This window comes from Netta rufina, assembly GCF_964035555.1.
Source record: "Netta rufina genome assembly, chromosome: 5".
NCBI lineage: Eukaryota > Metazoa > Chordata > Aves > Anseriformes > Anatidae > Netta > Netta rufina.
The window spans coordinates 40,109,820-40,128,771 of record NC_140128.1 but is presented as its reverse complement, the minus strand read 5'-3'; the positions used below and the strand labels follow the sequence as shown (position 1 = coordinate 40,128,771).

The window sequence follows — 18,952 nt, the reverse complement described above, 5'->3', positions numbered from 1 at the left end:
GGCGGCGGCGCGCGCGTCACGGCGTCACGCGAATATGGCGTCACGGGACGGTTGCCGCGGCAACGAGCCCGCGGGGCAGGAGCTAAGATGGCGGCCGGGCGGCCGGCGCCGCAGAGCACCGGTGGCTCCTCCTGCTCCCCGGCTGCTGCTGCTGTGGCGGCCGGGGGACGGGAGGGGAAGGTGGCGGCGGCCGCTGAGGCGTTGCCGTGGGAGGTTCGGCTGGCGGCGGCTGAGGCGTCCCGGGCTGAGTACCGCGCGGCGTCCCGCCTGCTGGCCAGGAGCAACGCGGAGCTGCTGTGGCGGCAGCGGCGCCTGGAGAAGGAGGCGATGGCCGTGCAGGGCGGCCTGGCCAGGCAGGGCCGGGAGAAGGCGCAGGAGGTGCGGGAGGGCGAGCCCCTCGGCGGGCCGGGAGGAGAGGCTGCAGCCCTCCTGCGGCTTGAGGGGATCGGGATCCTGCCGTCCTCAGCCTCCTGGAGGAGGGCTCAGAGGAAATAAGCCCAAAAAACGTTTAATAAAATGAAAGGGTTTAGAGGAAATAAACCCCAAATCTGCTCGGAATGCAATGAAAAAATAAGCCCTACACCGGTGGCCTCTATTGCAGGCTGTTGTGCTTGAATCCTGTGTCTGATAAAGCCAAGTACCAAGCAACAAACAAATAAACAAACAGAAAAACCTTCAGTTAAAATAACAAACTGAAATAAATGCCCTGTTTATTGAATAAGAACACACAAACCTCTGATCCACAGGACATTGGTGAGATTCAGTGACAGGAGACAATATTCTTGCTCACAGTCTGTGGTTTTCTTTCTTCTAGTATCCATCATGTAAGCCCTTATTCAACCCCTTTTCCAGTTGCCTGACATTCTCTTGTCTATCTTTTTTTCCCCTTTTCTGAACAGCTTCTCTTAATACTGCACCACCATCCAAAATGATAAGGAAGAAAACCCTCTGGATAGTTTTAATTCTTTATTAGACTTGCAGATCACTTCATATCTACTACAGGTGTTTTTACAGTTTAGGCTTGCATTATCTCCCATGCTTATCACAAATCATGAGTGGTTGTTTCACTCCCCAGTTTTAAAGGTGGTTTAATTGGCCCAAAACACTGCAAGCGAGTGGCCCTTCTTTGCAGTTCTTTTCTTTCTGGCATCTTCTCATAATTTAAGTTTAAAGAGAAGAACACTACTAGGTTGCTATTCTCTCTCCCCCTCCATTCCCCCAGTTATTGTTTCTTAATTTCTGTTTTCGCAGATCGAGAAACTGAAGAAGGAGCTGGTTCATTTGAAACAACAAGCACAAGAAGAGAACAAGAAACTGGTGAATGAGCTTTTTGTCCTCAGAACAGTGGGATCCTCTGGGCAGGCTGAATGGTAGTTTTGATTTTAGTGTGAGGAACAAGCTAGGGCAACAAACTGTTACAGGTTTTGGTACAAGAATCTTGCATGAAAAAAGAACTTGAAAAAACAGCGCCGATGTGGCAGTTATCCCATGACTCTCTAGTATTATTTCAGATAATAGGAGGAATATTTTATAGCATCTGAAATAGTAATAGGAACCAGCTGGGTAATGGTGAGGCCAGAGACACAGCAAAAATGCTTAATTTTTACTCAGCTAACCAATAACTAATTTGAATTCTTTTATAGTTATCCTTCATTCATTGCTATTGAACCAAAACAAATCTTAAAAAGAACAAAGAAAATTATTATTTGTTAATCTGGTTTAAATAAGTAACAGAACTGTGCTTATATCCACTTTAAGACAATATGCCCCATGAAGAAGGCTCCACAAGGAACTGCTTCCCATCCATAGATTATAAAGAGCAAAAAAGGATATAAACAATGTTATTGATGTTGCTTTAAAGTAACCATTCATTTCTAGGCTTTTTATTTCACAGGAGGGTAGCTTTTGTTGAGTTAGCAGCATTTCTTCTAATGCTGAATTCCTTGTGGTTTTTAAAACACTGCAGCTCAGTGTAATTTCAGACATTCAGTCCTGTGTGCTGTGTTTTATGTGATAATACTTAGTGATTGACTTCCCTCATTTTGCTTATTTCTCATTGATTATTTCTGATTTGCAGACAGACTATTATGCCCAACAAATAAAAGAACTGGAAGAGAAATTTCATGAAAAAGTTGGAGAGATTGGCCAAATTCAATCAGAACTGAAATTAATAAAGGAATTTCGCAGAGAGAAAGCGGCTATGGAGAAAGAACTGGAAGATGTAAGTTTGTCATAAATGCAGGTTTGCAATACTTAATAAAAAAGCAACCTTTCTGTCTGCATGGCAACACAGAGTTTGGGAGTGGATGAGAAAAGACACGGTTGACCTATTGTTTTTTGTTTTTTTTTTTTTTTTTTCCTTTAAGCACAGTTTACATAGACTGAGCAACAGCACAAGGTTTATAAAATGCAATTTCCATAGCCAGAACTTGCTTCTATAATGGGTGAATGCTATAGGTTTGTTTTTACATTTTTATTTATTTTAAACAAAATTTACATAGAATTATACCAACATGGATGGACTAGAGGATTTAGTATACACTTTGGATCTATAATATGCTTTTTAAGTAGTGGTATTAACTGTAAAATGTTTCAGCTGTGATAACAAGCATCTCAGCTGGCTGATGGCATGAAAAAGGTGCCTCAAGCAACTTAAGTGTCTCACTGATTCAGCTTGCCTGATTTATTTTTTTTTCAACTACAATAAGTGTCTTGAAAATAAAACAAATGCTTGCTCAACAGCATTTAGATTATTAATATATATCTGCTTTTAAGCTAAGACACTAACTACACTTAGTCATGCATTTTTCAAATAATGCTTGAGGTGTTGGATTTTGAATGAGCTTAATGACTGAATGACTAGACAAAGTAAAGTAGATTTCTAAAACTGAGCATTAAACAGAGCGATGGAGCGTGTGTGAATGACTGTCAGTGATGTGAAAATACGAGCAAAGGTGAGCTTTGAAGAGGAAGCAAAACAGCAATAAAAGTTAGATTAAGTGAATTTTAGAGATTGTGTGAAGATTTGATGAAGATTGAGTAGTGCCAGGAAAGACTACCAAGTACCTTCTTGAAGAATTGCATCCACACTAAGTTGTAAGGCTTAAATTAATTTCCATTATTACAGAGACTTAATTTTTTATCACAGTTAAAAAAGAGTATGAAGATCTCAGACAGGAGACATCAGGAAGCAATTGTGAGACTGGAGAAGAGGTTCCTTGAAGAGAAGGTAAAGGCTGACAACAGGCAATTAAACTTTTATTAGAAAAAAAAATGATTTCTCCCACTGACTACTCTGTCTTCTATAGTTCTAACAGTTCTTTACTCAGCATTTTACAGATTCCTACATCAACAAAAGTATGATGACTGGTTGGAGGATAGGTGAAGCTTTTTAAGGAAGGACATGGGATGTCAGGATCCCAGACAGGCCTTATTCTCCACTTCTGTCAGGAACATCAGTACCCTTGGGAGTTCATTGAATTTATTCTTTTCTGAGCAAGAAGTTGCATGAGCTGGAAACTGGAGATGATTTTAGAATTTACACTGTATCAGGTTTTAACTTCAGTACCACAGTTCTCGTACAAAATTTAAACAGGCTTTTCTCCATTTCAGAAAAGACTGGAAGAAGATACTGAGAAGAAGCTAGTGATGATGACAGAGACTGCCCAGCGTGAGGCTGTTTTGTAAGAAACACTTTTCATGTTTTCTATTTTACTAATCCATTTTAGTGGTGTGTTTTAAAGAACTAGTTGCCCATCTTACTCTGTGACCTTTGAAAGGCAAAATCAGTTACAATCTAAACTGTTTGCCCTATTTTGTATGTCAAGATGATGGCAGCACTTAAACTGTAGAACTCTTGCTGGTTCTAGGGGAGATCTGGAGGTAATAATCACAATCACACTGCTTTTTTCTCATTCTCACAGTCCAAATGTAGGACTAAAGATAAAGCTAGGAAAACTTTGTACAGACCCATGAGAATTTTACAGCTTAACTCTGAAATTAGGGCACTGAAATATTGATTTTCATGTAAAAAACACTAAAGGTTGTGATTAAAGCTCTTGGATTTTATTTCCCTTTGTCCAGGCAGCTGAACAGCATGGGGAGAGAGGTGTTTAAGGAGAATATTCGTCTTCAAGGTGCTTTCTCAGATAATCTGAAAGAGAAGATGGAATTGCAGAAAACAAAACTGAAGTTAGAGGAGGACAAAACTCTTCTGTTACTGGAGAAGGTTTCTGCTCTGGTTTTAATTCTGTTTCATTTCCCCCCAGGAAGGGGTCCCTGAAGTTCTGGGAATAGATGTAAGTGTAGTGAGACTAATTTTTCCCTAGTCAGATCTCTCTGCAGCTATTGAGTTTCAGAGTTGTCTGAAGAAAGCTCTTATTCTCTCTTAATTATGGAGGAGAAATAAGGAAGGATTTCCTATGATAGCCCACTGAGAATAGGTCTCTATGTAGTATACACTACATGCCAAGCCTTCTTTATCTGGCTTCTCCTGTAAAAAAAAAAAAAAAAAAAAAACAACTGACCCCAGAGAAGTATTCTCTCTTTGGTGTGATGGTGCCAGCATGTTTTACTACATCGTCAGTGCTGGGGAAAAAGGAAACCTCCAGATTTGGTGTGAGTGAAACAAAAGCCCAAAAAATTTCATCTTACCCTTTTAGGAAACCAGCGAGGGTTTGATTCGAAAAAAGATCCTACAGATCAACCACCAGAAAGCACAGATTAGAGATCTGCAGTGTAAAGTGGAAAAACTGGAGATGGCCGTATCTCACATGACCAGAGAATTTGAGACAAAGACTCAAAAAACACAGCATCAAGCACTGATAGAAAACCAGGCAAGCATGGTGGAGATCAAGAAACTGCAGCAATTACTAGAAATGAAGGACCAGGAGATGAATCGAGTGAAGAAACTAGCCCGGAATATTTTAAATGAGAGGACTGAGGTGGAAAGGTTCTTCCTAGATGCTCTGGAACATGTGAAGCAGGAGATCAGAGCGAGTAGAAAGCAATATTATGAAAAGGCACGGGCTGCCTATTACAGGAAAATGATGGAGGCATGTGCAGGGACTGAAGAATTTCCCAAAATCAAGACATTCAAAGGCAACATAAACAGCACAAACTGCGTGTATAGAGACCTAGAGGAAGCAGAGAAATGCTACGGGTATTTTAACACACACAAAAAAACAACAATCTCTATCTTCCTAGCACACCTTAAAAAAAAAAGAGACCTGTGTGATGATATTGTCTAGATTTGGAGTGTTTGTGGAGACTGCTGTAGTGAGAATAACTGTATGAGGTCAATTAGTAAGGACTCTGTGGGCACCTAATCTCACTTTTTGATCATTATTTATATGAGTACTTCTCATATTCTGCCATGTGCTATGGAATTACTTGCAGAATTTCCAGTATAGATGCATTTCTGCAGTTTCTTTTTTTATAATTATTGTAGCATCTCTGTTTTTTTGGAGGTTGTGTAGGCATTGTTCTTCTGGCATTGCTCTTTTGCTTTTCATTCACTCCCATGACCTAAAAACATTGGAGTCTAAAAATTACAATTAACATTTTAGGAGCTCTTTACTATGCTGCTGATCATTTTAACAGAAGCAACCAGTAGATGGCAAATAGTCTTTGTTCAACTGTTCTTCCATATGCCAGAATAAAAAATTATGAGAATAAAAATTAGTTTGATATATATTTAGCTTCTTATGTTTGAACAGTGAAAGAAGCAAGGAAAGGGAAATGTGCTTGAAATGAATATGTTTATGTCTAGTTTAGAGATCCATATGTTTAGAAGTTGGAAAGACAGTACTGATTTATTTTCTGAATTTACATGCTATGGATAACTGAACAAGAGCAATGCAGAAATAAGAGTTTAAAGCCCTTTTTACACATAGAGAATCCAAGAGAGAGATGCCTTTTCTCCTAATGCATTGATCTTTTCTGTGTTTTTCAGGGAAAAAGTACAGTTTGAAAAAGTGGATATCAGTGAGTTGACATGGGAACAAAAAGAACATGTTCTGAGATTACTTTTTGCCAAAATGAATGGCAGAAATCCATGGTAATACTCTGTTTCTTCAGTAGGGGAATGCAGGGCTTTCCCTGTTACTAAAGCTTGGCTGACAAACTCCAGAGTAGGGGATTCCCAGAGATTCTGCGTCTAGCATAAGAGTCTAGCTGTGCGGCTTGGTGTGAGATACTGTAGCCTTACAAAAAAGGTGATTTATACAAATTTCGACAGGCAGCAGGCTATACTGCTAGTTCTTTGTGTGTAGTATCAAAAGAAAAGCAAGTGGAAATAAACTTTTGATAGTACTGAGGAAGACAGAATTATTTTTGCTGAGTGCAGTGGGATTAATTTTGTTCAGTTATTAATGAAATCCTATCCATTTTTATCAGACAAGTAGATAATGCATGTTGTGACAGTACCACTCCCTCTATATATTTTGTTTTAATAAGAAAACCATAAAACAATCTAGCCAGTATTACAAAATACAAATATCCACAGCCAGGTTATTGAAAGGGTACTTACCATATGCTGGTTGCAGTCAGCATAAGAAACCTGGGAGCATGATATGAAAGATGTCTAAAATAGGGTTTACACTGGAAATTCAGAAGTCAAACTGCATTAAATATATTATACACTGTTAACAGAATTTTTGATGGAATGCATGAGTGCCCACAGAGAAGTCTAAAATGCTACAGTTTTTTGTAGTTTGAGAGCTAAACAGGGTGGAATATCATCTTCTCTGTTATTTTTAAAAATCTTTTGTTTAAATTGAATTTAAACTTTATTACGTTAATAGAGCATAACAAATTTGGTTAAAGTTATTCCAGCAGGAATAAGAAATGCATAATTAAATGATTAATCTGTTAGCTTTTATGGTCCCAATTTAACTCCTCTTATCAGTATTTGCCAACATGCAAAAATACACGTAAAGCTGTATGGTAGATATGCTTAAGGAATGGGATACAAACACTTAATTTTGATTTGTGATAAAAATTGTTTTGTTGTTAATTTCAAAGATTTCTATTATAAAATCTATTTTGTGTGTGCATTCTAAGTGAGATATTATTTGAGTAATATTCTAGGATAGGAGGCTAGAAGTTTTCTTCCACATTACTATCTGTTGTATGGAAACATAAAATGCTATTTATTTACCAATAATTTGTCTACATGTGCTGACAGCCTTTCTTACACTAAAAAATAATTACAGTTCTGATATATCTATTAGAAGAATAAATCAGGCCACTGGGAATCAGGAAGGAAACGGCCTAATATTTTGGTCAGTCTTTGATAGTCTTCACAGTGGTAGAAAGGATTATTTAGACCTCTGCTTAACATGAAGCAATAGTCACCCCTGTATTTGTAAAGGTAGCGGTGAACTAAAGGGCAGAAACAGCACACAGCAGCACTGACCTCTGCCTATGCAATTTCTGCTTGAGTGCTCCTTGTTTACTTTTAGTTGTAATGATTTTTCCATAAATACAAAATTCAGTAGTGAACTGAACTCGCATTCAATTCATAGTGCTGATTTCAGAGAGTGTACTGCAATAGCTCGAGTGTCCTGGCACTTCTTGCTTGCTGTTTATTGTAAGAAACATCAGGAGTTTGATGTGTGATTAGAAACCTGGCTGAGCATACCACCTTTAGATGAGGATAACTTTATTCGTTTCTTCCTTACAGGAAGTACAGCAGAGTTCTGGCTACTTCAGCTCCAGCTGATGCTAAAGAAGAAAGCGAAGTTGGGTAAGATGCTAAATTATGCTGTACTATTTAACAACTTGTCAGTAGAAAGCTGTACCAGCAGTGAGATGAAGCAGGTACATCATCAGTGAGCATCTGCAGCTTGATCTAAAAAGGCCTTTCATTAACTGAAAGGCAGATACAAGTTGTATTTCTAGTACATTTAAAATAATCTGATTTAAAAATGCTGTTGGAAATGCAGATAATCAGAAAAGATATTTGCACACAAGTGAAAGGCCCCTACAAATTTCTAGAACACAGGTGTGGGGAAAGTGCAGGGATACTCCTCCAATTCTTCAGGCAGCAGGTAAGCTTGAGGTTGTCATAGAAGTTTAGAAGGATTTTAGAATTTTTAAAGGAGATAGTGTATTTTAGTAAGGCAACAGAGAAGTCAGAATAGCAATGCTGATTAGGAAGAAGAATGAAGGTGATTTGAAAGTGAATGGCTATAGACAATATTAGAGGCTATTATTTAATATTCCTTTCCCTGGTGTATGAAAGGATGCCCATGTGTTAATGGTGATTTACCTTAAATATTTTACCTTTGCAGCACAGAAAATGTTTCTTCCAACCTAGTATTTGTTACACAGCAAGCTGAATTATCAGAGTCATCTACAGCAATCCTTCCACGTATTCAGATGTTAACAGAGTAAGGCAGCCGTACACTTCACGTGAACAATATCCACAGCAATTACTGACTCATCTGCACTATTCATTTTGGAAGTTACCTTGTGAACAAAGCTGCAATTCTGAATCCTCCATCTGTTAATGCTGCTGCTTTGACTACAAACTTAAAATTCATCTGAAATACACCGATTTTCCTCCTCCTTAAAATAAAGATCTTATTCTTTCCGAAGCCAGGTGCTAGGATGACCCTATACATATCACTGAAGTGGTTAGAACTCTGTGTAAGTGTTGCTGTAATTCGATTGAGATACTTCTTCAGTTAGGATTAGAGTTGTGTATATGAAGTTTGAGAGCTTTTGTGATCAAGTATGTGGGAAATAGAAACAAGGCATTCCTTGAAATGCTGTATGAAGATACTGGTGCAGAAGTCCTTGAGATACTGTAAAAAGGAAGATGTGTACACTGATTACAGGAAACACAGACCAGCCTCTGTGAAGGAGAACAAAGTCAATGTAACACCTACAGAATATCTTACCAAGGAACAGTCATTTTCTCCAGAAATGTATTAGCAAATTTTTTTAATTCACAATCAAATTGCAAGGTGAGAATTTCCCTCTAGAGTATAGCAGAAGAAAAAGTAAGATACAAACATAAGAGTAACTGCTGTGGATCCACTAAATACATAACCGTCACTTACAAGGAATCTTTGTCAGAAGGCAGGATACAAAGTCTTCACATTCAGGTTGTTTAATTAGAACAAGTAATGATTACAATCATTAGAATAATACTATTTTTTCATGAGTACTTGAATGAGTTCCCTGCAGATCCCTCATGGCTGCATCATCTTCCAGGATGCAAGAATAAAAGTAGAGGCTCTCCAGCTCTAAATGCACATATTCTTAAGAACAGGGTATCCCAAGATGTACCCTTCTCTTGTCATGGGACCTGCAGTCCCTAGGGAACATGAGTGTGTTTGAGCAAATGTCGCAAGGTGTCAGTCAATCACCACAAGAAATATAGCGATAGTCAGGAAAAGAAACAAAACAGGCCTGGCTGTTTTGTGATTAAAACATGTTCTCTCTTCCTACTGACCTGTCTACTTTTCTTACCACCCAGACTCACATGATCCTGTGATGCAAGACATACAAACACGTTTCTGCTTCCACAGTTTCATTATCTTACAGGACCTGTAGGCACATTTCTGTTAGCACAGTAAAAAGGCACCAACCAACTTCTAGGTATAATGAAATTGACAGCAAGCTGGAGAATACAGTCTGCACGCACAACAGGAACAGAAGTTTTCAAGCTGTCAGAGGCACAGTGAAGGTCACTGTACCATACAGGAATTTCTTTCATCCTCAGACAAGCAAGCAAAGATGCTTTTCTGAAAAATGCTTAGCAAGCCATTTCTGAAGTGTTTTGGGAACTGCTTGACAGATGAAAGACTGACGTTTTCAACTCCCAAACTTGCTGTCTTCGTTGTACGTAGAAGTCATTTCTATGAGACATCCAAGATGTCCCAGTTATGTCACTCAAACTGAGTACTCATCTGAGTAAGGTTAGCTTAAAATCTTAACATGTAAGAAAGTGGTAAAGAAAACTGCTACAAGATGTAGCCAGTATTGAGTCACTAAGGCTAAAGACATTGCAGTGGAAAGCAGAGTAGTGTTCAAGTTCAGAGGGTCTGGAAAGAAACACAAGTTAAGGCCCATCTGTCTTCCCTTTCAATTAGATTTTTTTCCTCTGACAGGTTATTGAAAAAAAAAAAAAAAGTTGTGTTCAGCTAGTCAAAAAACACTGACAGCAACAGAAAACTCAGACTGTGCATTACATGAGCCTGCCTGATCTAGACAGAAAAAAAAGGCCCATAAAAAATGGAGCTTTCTGTTTCCCAAGGAAATGATGACAGTCAGGACAAAACTGGAAAGTGCAACATGGAAGGAGAAGGGAACCAAGGTCAGCATCTGTGAAGGCTGATTTAGTTCCCCATAGTTGGCATAACCACAGCAGGCTTGGTAACAGTGGCATCTTCCTCTTTCCATTGAGAAATGATTGTTTTCAGCTGTGTGTAGAACTGCACTCCCTGGGAGAAAGGAGAGACACATGGGTCAGATGTTTGGCCTTAGGAATTCTTCAGATCTGCACCACAGATCTATCAAGCAGTTTTTGCTCTGTCTGCAAAGGTTTGAGTTTTCCTCTGTAGGAACAATTCATGTCAGTCTGTTCCTTTCAACAGCTCCCTAAAGACTCTGGTCCTGTGAGAAAACTTGATTGACCATCTCCCCACTGCCATTTCTAACCTGATTTATCACAAATCAAGAGAGTACTCTGAATCCGCAAGTTACCTGTTTGCCATAGAAATTAGTGTCTCCTCTGAAAGAAGCACGAGAACCAGTGAAAGAGAACATGGGCAGAGGTACTGGGATTGGAACATTGACTCCCACCTAAAGCAAAGGAAAACAGCCATATTAATCACACGATAAAGAAGTAGCAGAGAGTCGCTGATTAGTCACTATAGCTGGATGGCTGATGGTGTAAACAACAACTGTAGGAACAAATCTAGCTTGAACATACCTGCCCCACATCTACTAAGTGAGAATATTTCCGAGCTGTGGCTCCATTGGTGGTGAAGATTGCAGTTCCGTTTCCATAGGGGTTATTGTTCACCATCTTAATTGCATCATCCAAGGTGTCTGCTTCCAGAACCACCAAGACAGGCCCAAAGATTTCCTCCTTGTAGCAAGTCATGTTTGGCTGCCAAGACAAACAGCAGAAAAAGCAGACTGTAGGAAACAGCATATAGTAAACACACATGCTGCTCATCCTCAGGATACTCCTAGGAACACCCATCACACTGCATTGCTGCAGGCCATCCATCCTTCAGTCCTGCCTGCCATTCCACCATTTCCCCTGCCCTATCTATCTAGTCCACTATAGAGGGCACCATTTGTAATTGCCAAAATGCTTTCTGCTTCTACTGCCTGCCTGATCTAAGTTAGGCCTTTGATCAAGGCTGATTAAAGCCAGGATTAATTCAGGATAGTTTGCTCCTCTATAAGTCAGTGCCCAGGATTTGTGTCTCATAATTAGCAGTATTTGACAAATACAAAAGCACCAGTTAGAGTACTTTAATCATTAATAACTAACACAACAAACTACAAAACATTCATCTGATGAGTTTTCTGTGGCTACTGATAACCTTAATAGTGTATAAAAAAGTACAAATCAAAAAATCTCGGTGAAACTTTTACTATTGAATACCTAAATATTTACAATGCATCAAAGGAAAGTGAATTATTTTAAGACGCTTAATGAAAATAATGAAATTAAATTAGGAGATAGATTAAGAGCCTCAAATATATGATAGCACTTAATCCATAAAATCCTAATAAAAAGTACAACAGAAGAACTATAAAGATCAGTGCATTATCATGTAATCACTCACCAAAAGGACCACAATTAATATTCCCCCCAGTAGCATCCATCTGTTGCACACCATGCACTATATTGAGAGGCTGTTTCAGTAAAACTGTGAATATATTCAATTATTCAAAGAGCTTTTGTAGCTTGTCCCATAATTACTCTTGCAAAGACTTCCACAAATATTTAACTTCTGTTTCTACAAGTCCTTACATTGCAAATTGCAGGAATGTGTAATGGAAAAAGGAAAATTATGCTTGGCTGTTAGTCACGCTCCTTTTAGACATCTGCTGCTGGCCATTACTACAGAAAGTACACTGTGCTCGATGGATATTTAGTTTGACACAGTACGAACTGCCCATATATTCTTTTAATTGGCTGCATTCCCATAAAGTTAAGATTATCAACTCTATTCAGTTTGTTCTGCTCCCCTGGATTCTTTCATCACCTCCACAACAGCATTACAATCATCACGTCACTGGGACTGTGCAAAAGAAGGCTGAGCTATTTATGAGACTTCTGCTTGGTGATTCTTGATTGATTTTGGCTAACCCATTTGTCAAGTGACCCTGCAGTATACAGCATCAAGTGTTGGTTATGTTACCTTGACATTGGCAAGGATTGTTGGTCCAACAAAATTGCCATTTTCATAGCCCTTCACTTTGATATTACGTCCATCCAGAAGAAGGCTTGCACCTTCTTTTACTCCTTTCTCAATCAGATGGCAAACACGTTCCTTAGCCTGGGGACTGATTAGAGGCCCTAGATCTGCTCCAGGCTGGTCTCCTGTAAAGAGGCAGAGACAAAAAAAATAAATTAATTCTTACAGCTTCCTCTTTATAGGTATGATGGAGGTAACTCCACTGGCAGGAAAAAAAAAGAGATATCTGATGTTTCTGAGAAACAGAACAAAGATTTGAGGTGTTAATGAACTGAGGTAGTAGTCTGCAACTTGTAATCATAATCAAGAAAGAAGAGAAGGTATAAGCATACTTTTAGATCACCAGAATGCTAAAATTCAAAAACAGATCCTTCTTAGAAAGGGAAGTTTTCCTCTTTGCATGGCTTTATTGAAAATAAATGAAAGTCAGGATAATTATTCTAGAATTAACAACTAGTTTTTCTAAAGTGCTTGTTTCCATTTTTAACTCTTATTGCATGCTTACTACAAATTGGAAGGATCTCTAAGACTGTCATATAAATGGTAGGTTTGTGTTCTACATACGACATAAGCTCAAAGTTCCAGTTAAAACAAAGCCAATCCTATAAACTGTGCATCATAGTTATATTGTCAAGCTTTCCTACAGATTCCTAACTCCAAGTCTAGGGCTTTGTCCCACTCCAGATAATGTGCTAGCTCCCATAACTACAGATCAAACTGATGGAGCTAGCAGCTTCAAGGGATAGATACACCACAGCATGGCAGATACACCAACCTAAAAAGCCACAGCTGTACAGAAGTGAAGTACCTAATAAGACATTATCTGAGCCTGTACCTGCATTTACGCGTAGATTTTTGGCTCTTTCCACCAGCTCTGGCAGCCATTTCTGTGCTTCTCCCACTAGAATTGCTGTAGACAGGGCCATGCAGCGTTGGCCAGCTGCTCCAAAAGCAGCTCCAACCAGCTGGTTCAAGGTGTTCTCTTTATTGGCATCAGGCATCACCACACCATGGTTCTTTGCCCCCTGAAATATAACACACATAAGGTCTCCCATCATTAACCACCCCTGCCCACTTCTTTTCTAGCTCTCTGGCAGTATCTTGATATAGTAGCTCTGATGGCTACCAGCAGGCTGGCAAGAAGTGCAGCCTCCACACTTAACTATCAGCAACAAAGTCAGCTTCTGCTGCTGACAGGTGTGTGCTGTTTCAACACGCATAGACAGAGGCAGTCTGTGTGCTGCCGTGTGCTCCGTTCGGTGGCATTACCATGTTAGCCTGGACTCTCTTGCCATTCCGGGATCCTCTCTCATAGATGTACTCGCCAGCCTGATTAGATCCCACAAAGCTGATTGCTCTGATATCCGGATGGTCACAAATGAAATTCACAGCTTTAAATAGAAAATAACTCATTATACATCGTGGTGCACAAACATTTCCCTCTGTCCCCATCCCCACATTGCTAAGTCTATGCATCTTATCAGAATTCTTGCCACTGTTTCCTACATTTGAGTCACATTTCAGTGCTCATGGTGGCCTTTTCCAACGTGCCCAAGTGATGTTGAAACAGAGTTACCGTTGGTTATTTGTATCCTTGGGTTGTGAATTTAGTTGATAAAAAAAATTGATAAAAGATAATCTGTTTAGGAACTAAAATACTGGTGGCCACTGCATAGTCAGTGAGGCATTTAATTTTTGTTTAGTCTTCCTTGGTAAACACCAAGATGATTTATCTGCTTATTTCAGTTGACGCTTAGGTAGCTAAAGAGAATTTGAACACTTGCATACCTTGAAAATTCAGACACTAGCTCCCAAAATTCTTGCCACCCAAAGTATCTCCCAAAATATTTGATGCAACATGCTAGAGGATCTCCCTGTCACCCCATTTCCCTTCCATCAAGGGTTTTGAGGCATCTTTACAAACCTATCTATCAGCAGTAGGATCAGACACTCCAACTTGTTTTAGTACCTCCACTAAACACACACCACAACACTTACAAACTCCAGCCATCTCCCAGGCAGGCTATTATTACCTTCATGTTGTCCATGGATGATATTCAGGGTCCCGTCTGGGGCACCGGCATCCTGAAACAGCTTGGCAAGGAACATGAGTGCTCCTGGTACACGCTCCGATGGTTTCATCAAGAACGTGTTCCCACAAACCATAGCCATGGGGAACATCCACAGAGGAATCATGGCTGGGAAATTGAACGGCGCAATGCCAGCGCACACACCCAGAGGCAGACGGTAGGTGTAAGTGTCCATGTCTTTAGTGATGGAGGGCATTGTCTCTCCCAGTATGAGGGATGTCACACTGCAAGCATGTTCCACCACCTCTGCAGCAGAAAGGGCAATATGCCACTGGGTGATCTGTTAATGGTCAGTCCCCAAACTCCCTTCTCACCACTGCCTTGACCCAAGTCTTCCTTCCAGCCTTTTCCCACAACTTCAAACTCATTGTGCTCCAGAAAATCCCTTTGCTCTGCCAAGTACTGTGAGCTCATTGTGAATGGATTCTCTCCTGCATACATTATATGCCACTGTGATAGGAGCACAGACACAACAGCCCCAGTCAAAATACAGATGTGGTTTTAGTGTACCCACTGTGATTCAGTTGTAGCCATTTGAGAACAATCCCTTTACAGCAATTTGTATTCACTCCCAGGAAAAGGAAGGATCTAAAAATTGGAAGTGATTTAAGGAAGTTCCATCTAAGGGAACATTTCAGGTTAAGAGTTACGGTTGCCCTTTTTCTTTCAGAAGGAGGCTATGAAGGGCGCTACATGTACAGACACCTGGAGCAAACAGTTGCTCAGGAGACCTCCTCCCTTCCTAAGGGATCTGAAAGCCCCTTTTGTAACAGGAGGAGCCAGCAGCTTACGGAGGCCTCGGAACACATCTCCCTCAGCATCAGCCAGGGTCTTCCCTTGCTCAAAGGTGATGAGTTTTGAAATTTCTTTCTGAAAATGGAAAAAAAAGTTTACGAGTGTTACTGGAGAGCCTGACATGACATAGAGTGCAGGGTTAAGTTTACAGAGTGCTGAACATCAGCTGAACAGTCTGAGTAGACCCTGGGAAAGCCTGCATGGGCTGATTTGCTCTTTGTGGACAATAAGCCATTAAGTTGCACAGGCGATATTTAAAAACAACAAGAACAAAAAACAACTGTAGGTTGACTTATATTCTATTGCTTTCACATGTTACAACAAGGACACAAAAATCTGTGGAATCCAAAAACATTTGAACATCCTTCTCCCACTTGTCTTTGTCAACTGGCACATTCTCCATCCAGGCTGAAAGTCCCTCCTGTGTTTTTTTGGTAAAAGGAACAAATGCAGAATAATACTCCTGAAGAAGCACTGCTTCTGTGCCCACATCTGCCCAGAAGGTGCTTTGCCTCACCTCTAAATGAGGGTGACTCTGTCAGCTCAATTATGGTAGCAAGACCTCATCAAGAATTCAGTTAAAGCCTGAGTCTCTCAGTTTCATTCACCAAGTCAGCTACAAGGCATTCAGCAAGTCATCACACACAGATGTAGTATCTCACCAGATTGTCTTTGATGAGCTGTTGATAACGCAGGAAGATTTGCTGGCGACTCAAGACAGATGTTTCTGACCAGTTCCAAAAAGCCTTTTTGCAAGAAGCCACAGCTGCCTCCATCTCACTGGGTGTAGCTTTCGGTACGCGAGCAACCACTTCGTTGGTGGCCTGATGGAAAAGAACAAATTGCATCAAAACTCCACTTTTTCCAGCTGTGCCTGACAACCATTCAACAGTACCTTACACCACATGCTTAATATCCTTATTCTAAAAGGAGATATACTTCTCAGGGGGAAGGAGAAAGATTCCTTCCCTGGAACAGGCAAAAGGCCTGGGCTACAACAGGAATTCTATGTATCTCCTTGTTCTGAAAACCTGCCCTCTCACATCTCAGAATAGACATGCAGAAAGCTGTAAATGCAGTGCTGGCTTCCAAGTTGGACTTGAAGTGACTTGTCTGATATATTTTTCAGCTTTTAGAGAGCATAGGATAGGTTTCTGTGGCCTACAGTCTTTTCCCTCTGTATCGTCTTGGCTCATTTGCTCTTGTGCATTAAACAAAGCAAGGTTGCTTTGCAAAGAGCAGCACGTGATTGTGCAATTGACACTGATCTTAGTTTACCTAGGTCACTAGGCTGAAAAAAAGATCTTTATGAGTAACCTTAGTGCTATAGTATTTTAGCTTTTAAGGCTTGTCTTTGTTGGTTTGACCTCCTTCTCATGCACGCTTAAAAATTAAGTCTGCTTTGACATGACAAAACCATCAGGTAGGTCACTAAGAGAGAAACTACTTAGGAAAAAAAGAACACTGGTTGCCCCAGAGTGACCAAATGAGCTTCAGGAACACAGCTTGCTGCCCATAACACTTCCACGAAGCACATCAAAATAGGTCTTTACAGAGAAGTTTTAAAAACTGCTGTCCAAATGCTTACTGCAAGGGTCAGGATTCTGGGCCCTTTGGTGCAGGACTCAGGCAAGTGCAAGTGCTACTCATCTAAGCTCATTTTGCACTGCACAGCATCCAGCCTCTAAATCCACAGTGAATATCACGGCACAGAGATGGAAATTTTCTCAAAGGAGAGAAGCTTCAGCTGCCAAGATTTTTACCTAGGACTGAGAGTGAAATCGATCTCTATCAGGACTTTACATGCAGCTGGCATCAAACCGTATCAGGTTGCACACATACGGGGTGAAAGGAAGCTGCCTGAAGTTCTGACATACTAATCACAGAGCCTTTCCATGAGCAAAATACAGTAAGCAGGGTTTAAGCTTCCTCTTCAGAGATCAGGGTTTTACTACACAGGGGAGATAAAGAAGGTCATCACTTTCCTAAGACTGACATTTCATGCGAAGAGGAAACTGAGAAGCAATTACACGGTGCTAAATCCATCTTAAGCTCCAAGACTAAGCTTTCTCAAGACAGACATATACTTTCCCCTTTCGCCAGACGATTCAATAGAAGCACAGACCCTTGCTGCACAGCGATCGTTAGTATATAAGCAGCGGCTGCTTCACTCACTGGGTTGTGGATATTGATCCATTCTGTAGTTTTGGATTCAACAAACTTCCCATCGATGAACAGTTTGGTTGTTGGCTGTGGAGGACAAAATGCAGGCCAGTGAGTGATCTTTGTCTCAAGGTGCCCACGTGCCAATGTGCCTCATTACATGTAGGTCTTCACTTACCATTAAGCCTCATTTTTCCCCCACTTTCAAGCAAAATGGCTAAAGTTCTTTCAAAAACCAGTACAGAAAAAGTACATTGCTACTTATGTTCAGAGCTGTTTCGATCTATTTAAACACTATGTTACTAAGAAAATTAAAAACCTGCAATTCATAAATGTTTAGAAAAAAAACAGTTAATAATTCACTTTGTGAGGATTCCACCCACCCGGTACAAACTGTACTACGTTCCTTTCCCATCAAACCACTACGCGGGTTCATCTTTCAACCTCATAGCTGCAGGCACTAAGTTGGCCTTTCCCTGCCCCCCTGTGGTTCTGCAGCTGTGGGCAAGGAACCTGTGGGTGCTGAGCTCACAGCGATCCTCCTGGCAGGCAGCACGGAGGGAGGACACGACTTCCCAACTCACGTGCAGGGGAGAGGAAAAGGAAGGTTTGGGGTAAGGGAGGGGGAATGAGAGGGTTGGGATGCTATTCGTGGTGTAATGAAGGGAGATCAGGGGAAGAATTCGGAAGGATCAGGGGCTGGCTTGGACAAGTGCTGGCAGTGAAAGGGGATGAGCGGGAAGCAAAAGGGCTGCAAGAAGCTGACAAAGCGGGACTGAGGTGAGAGCTGTAGCGAGGCTGGTAAGGGATAAGCAGGGCGGTAACAGCAGGGCAGCGGGTGGGAAGAAAATCCCACTGCAGGTGGTTACGGGGGTGGCTGCGCCTGGAGGAGCCGGGCAGGGCTGCGCTGAGCAGAGCACAAACCCCGCAGGGGAGCTCGGGCACCCCAGCACCTGGCTGCCAGGCGAGGCCCCGAGCCCAACACCTCCTCGCAGCGCAATTCCTGCAATTTCGGGTTACTGGGAAGGAGCAGGAGCCCCCCCCACGTCCCCACCCCCCCGGGCACTCACCACAGCGGACGAGGAGGAGGCGGCGGCTGAGGCGACCCACGGCGCCCCGGCTCTCCGCGGCAGCTGCCAACACACAGACACGGCGCGGTCACGGCCAGCTCCGCACCCCCTCCCCAGCTCCCCCCCCACGGCCCCGAGGCCCCCTCAGGCTCCCGGAGCCGCCCCCGCGGTCCCGGTCCCGGTCCCGGCCCCTCACCCCCAGCGCCAGGCGCCGCCGCCCGCTCCAAGCCCCCCGCGCTGCCGCCGCCGCCGCCGCCGCCATGCCGGCCGAGGGTCCCTGCTCCCCCCCACCCCTCCGCGGCGCCCCCTGGCCCCGCCCCCTGCCCTCCCATTGGCCCGCCGGGCAGAGGCCACGCCCTCTCCCCGCCCCTCCTCCTCCACC

The 18,952-nt window shown here is 41.8% G+C and overlaps 2 protein-coding genes across 2 annotated transcripts; one reads left to right on the top strand and one right to left on the bottom strand.

The window, feature by feature from the left end:
- Nucleotides 1–87: 87 nt before the first annotated feature.
- On the top strand, nucleotides 88–8,397 carry BBOF1 (basal body orientation factor 1; the record flags this gene model as incomplete). Its single annotated transcript, XM_084287926.1, has 10 exons — nucleotides 88–378; nucleotides 1,252–1,317; nucleotides 2,078–2,221; nucleotides 3,149–3,229; nucleotides 3,613–3,683; nucleotides 4,084–4,228; nucleotides 4,662–5,161; nucleotides 5,954–6,058; nucleotides 7,685–7,747; nucleotides 8,295–8,397. The coding sequence occupies 10 exons, from the start codon at nucleotides 88–90 to the stop codon at nucleotides 8,395–8,397; spliced, it is 1,569 nt and encodes a 522-aa protein (XP_084144052.1).
- A 535-nt stretch (nucleotides 8,398–8,932) lies between these two features.
- Nucleotides 8,933–18,864, bottom strand: ALDH6A1 (aldehyde dehydrogenase 6 family member A1). Its single transcript, XM_084287408.1, has 12 exons — nucleotides 18,767–18,864; nucleotides 18,571–18,633; nucleotides 17,513–17,587; nucleotides 16,000–16,161; nucleotides 15,334–15,412; nucleotides 14,486–14,788; nucleotides 13,722–13,843; nucleotides 13,288–13,477; nucleotides 12,396–12,577; nucleotides 10,946–11,125; nucleotides 10,717–10,815; nucleotides 8,933–10,454 (listed from the first exon to the last, which is right to left on the bottom strand). Exons 1-12 carry the CDS (start codon nucleotides 18,830–18,832, stop codon nucleotides 10,350–10,352), a joined length of 1,626 nt encoding a protein of 541 aa, XP_084143534.1. The 5' UTR covers nucleotides 18,833–18,864; the 3' UTR covers nucleotides 8,933–10,349.
- Between the last annotated feature and the right edge of the window lie 88 nt (nucleotides 18,865–18,952).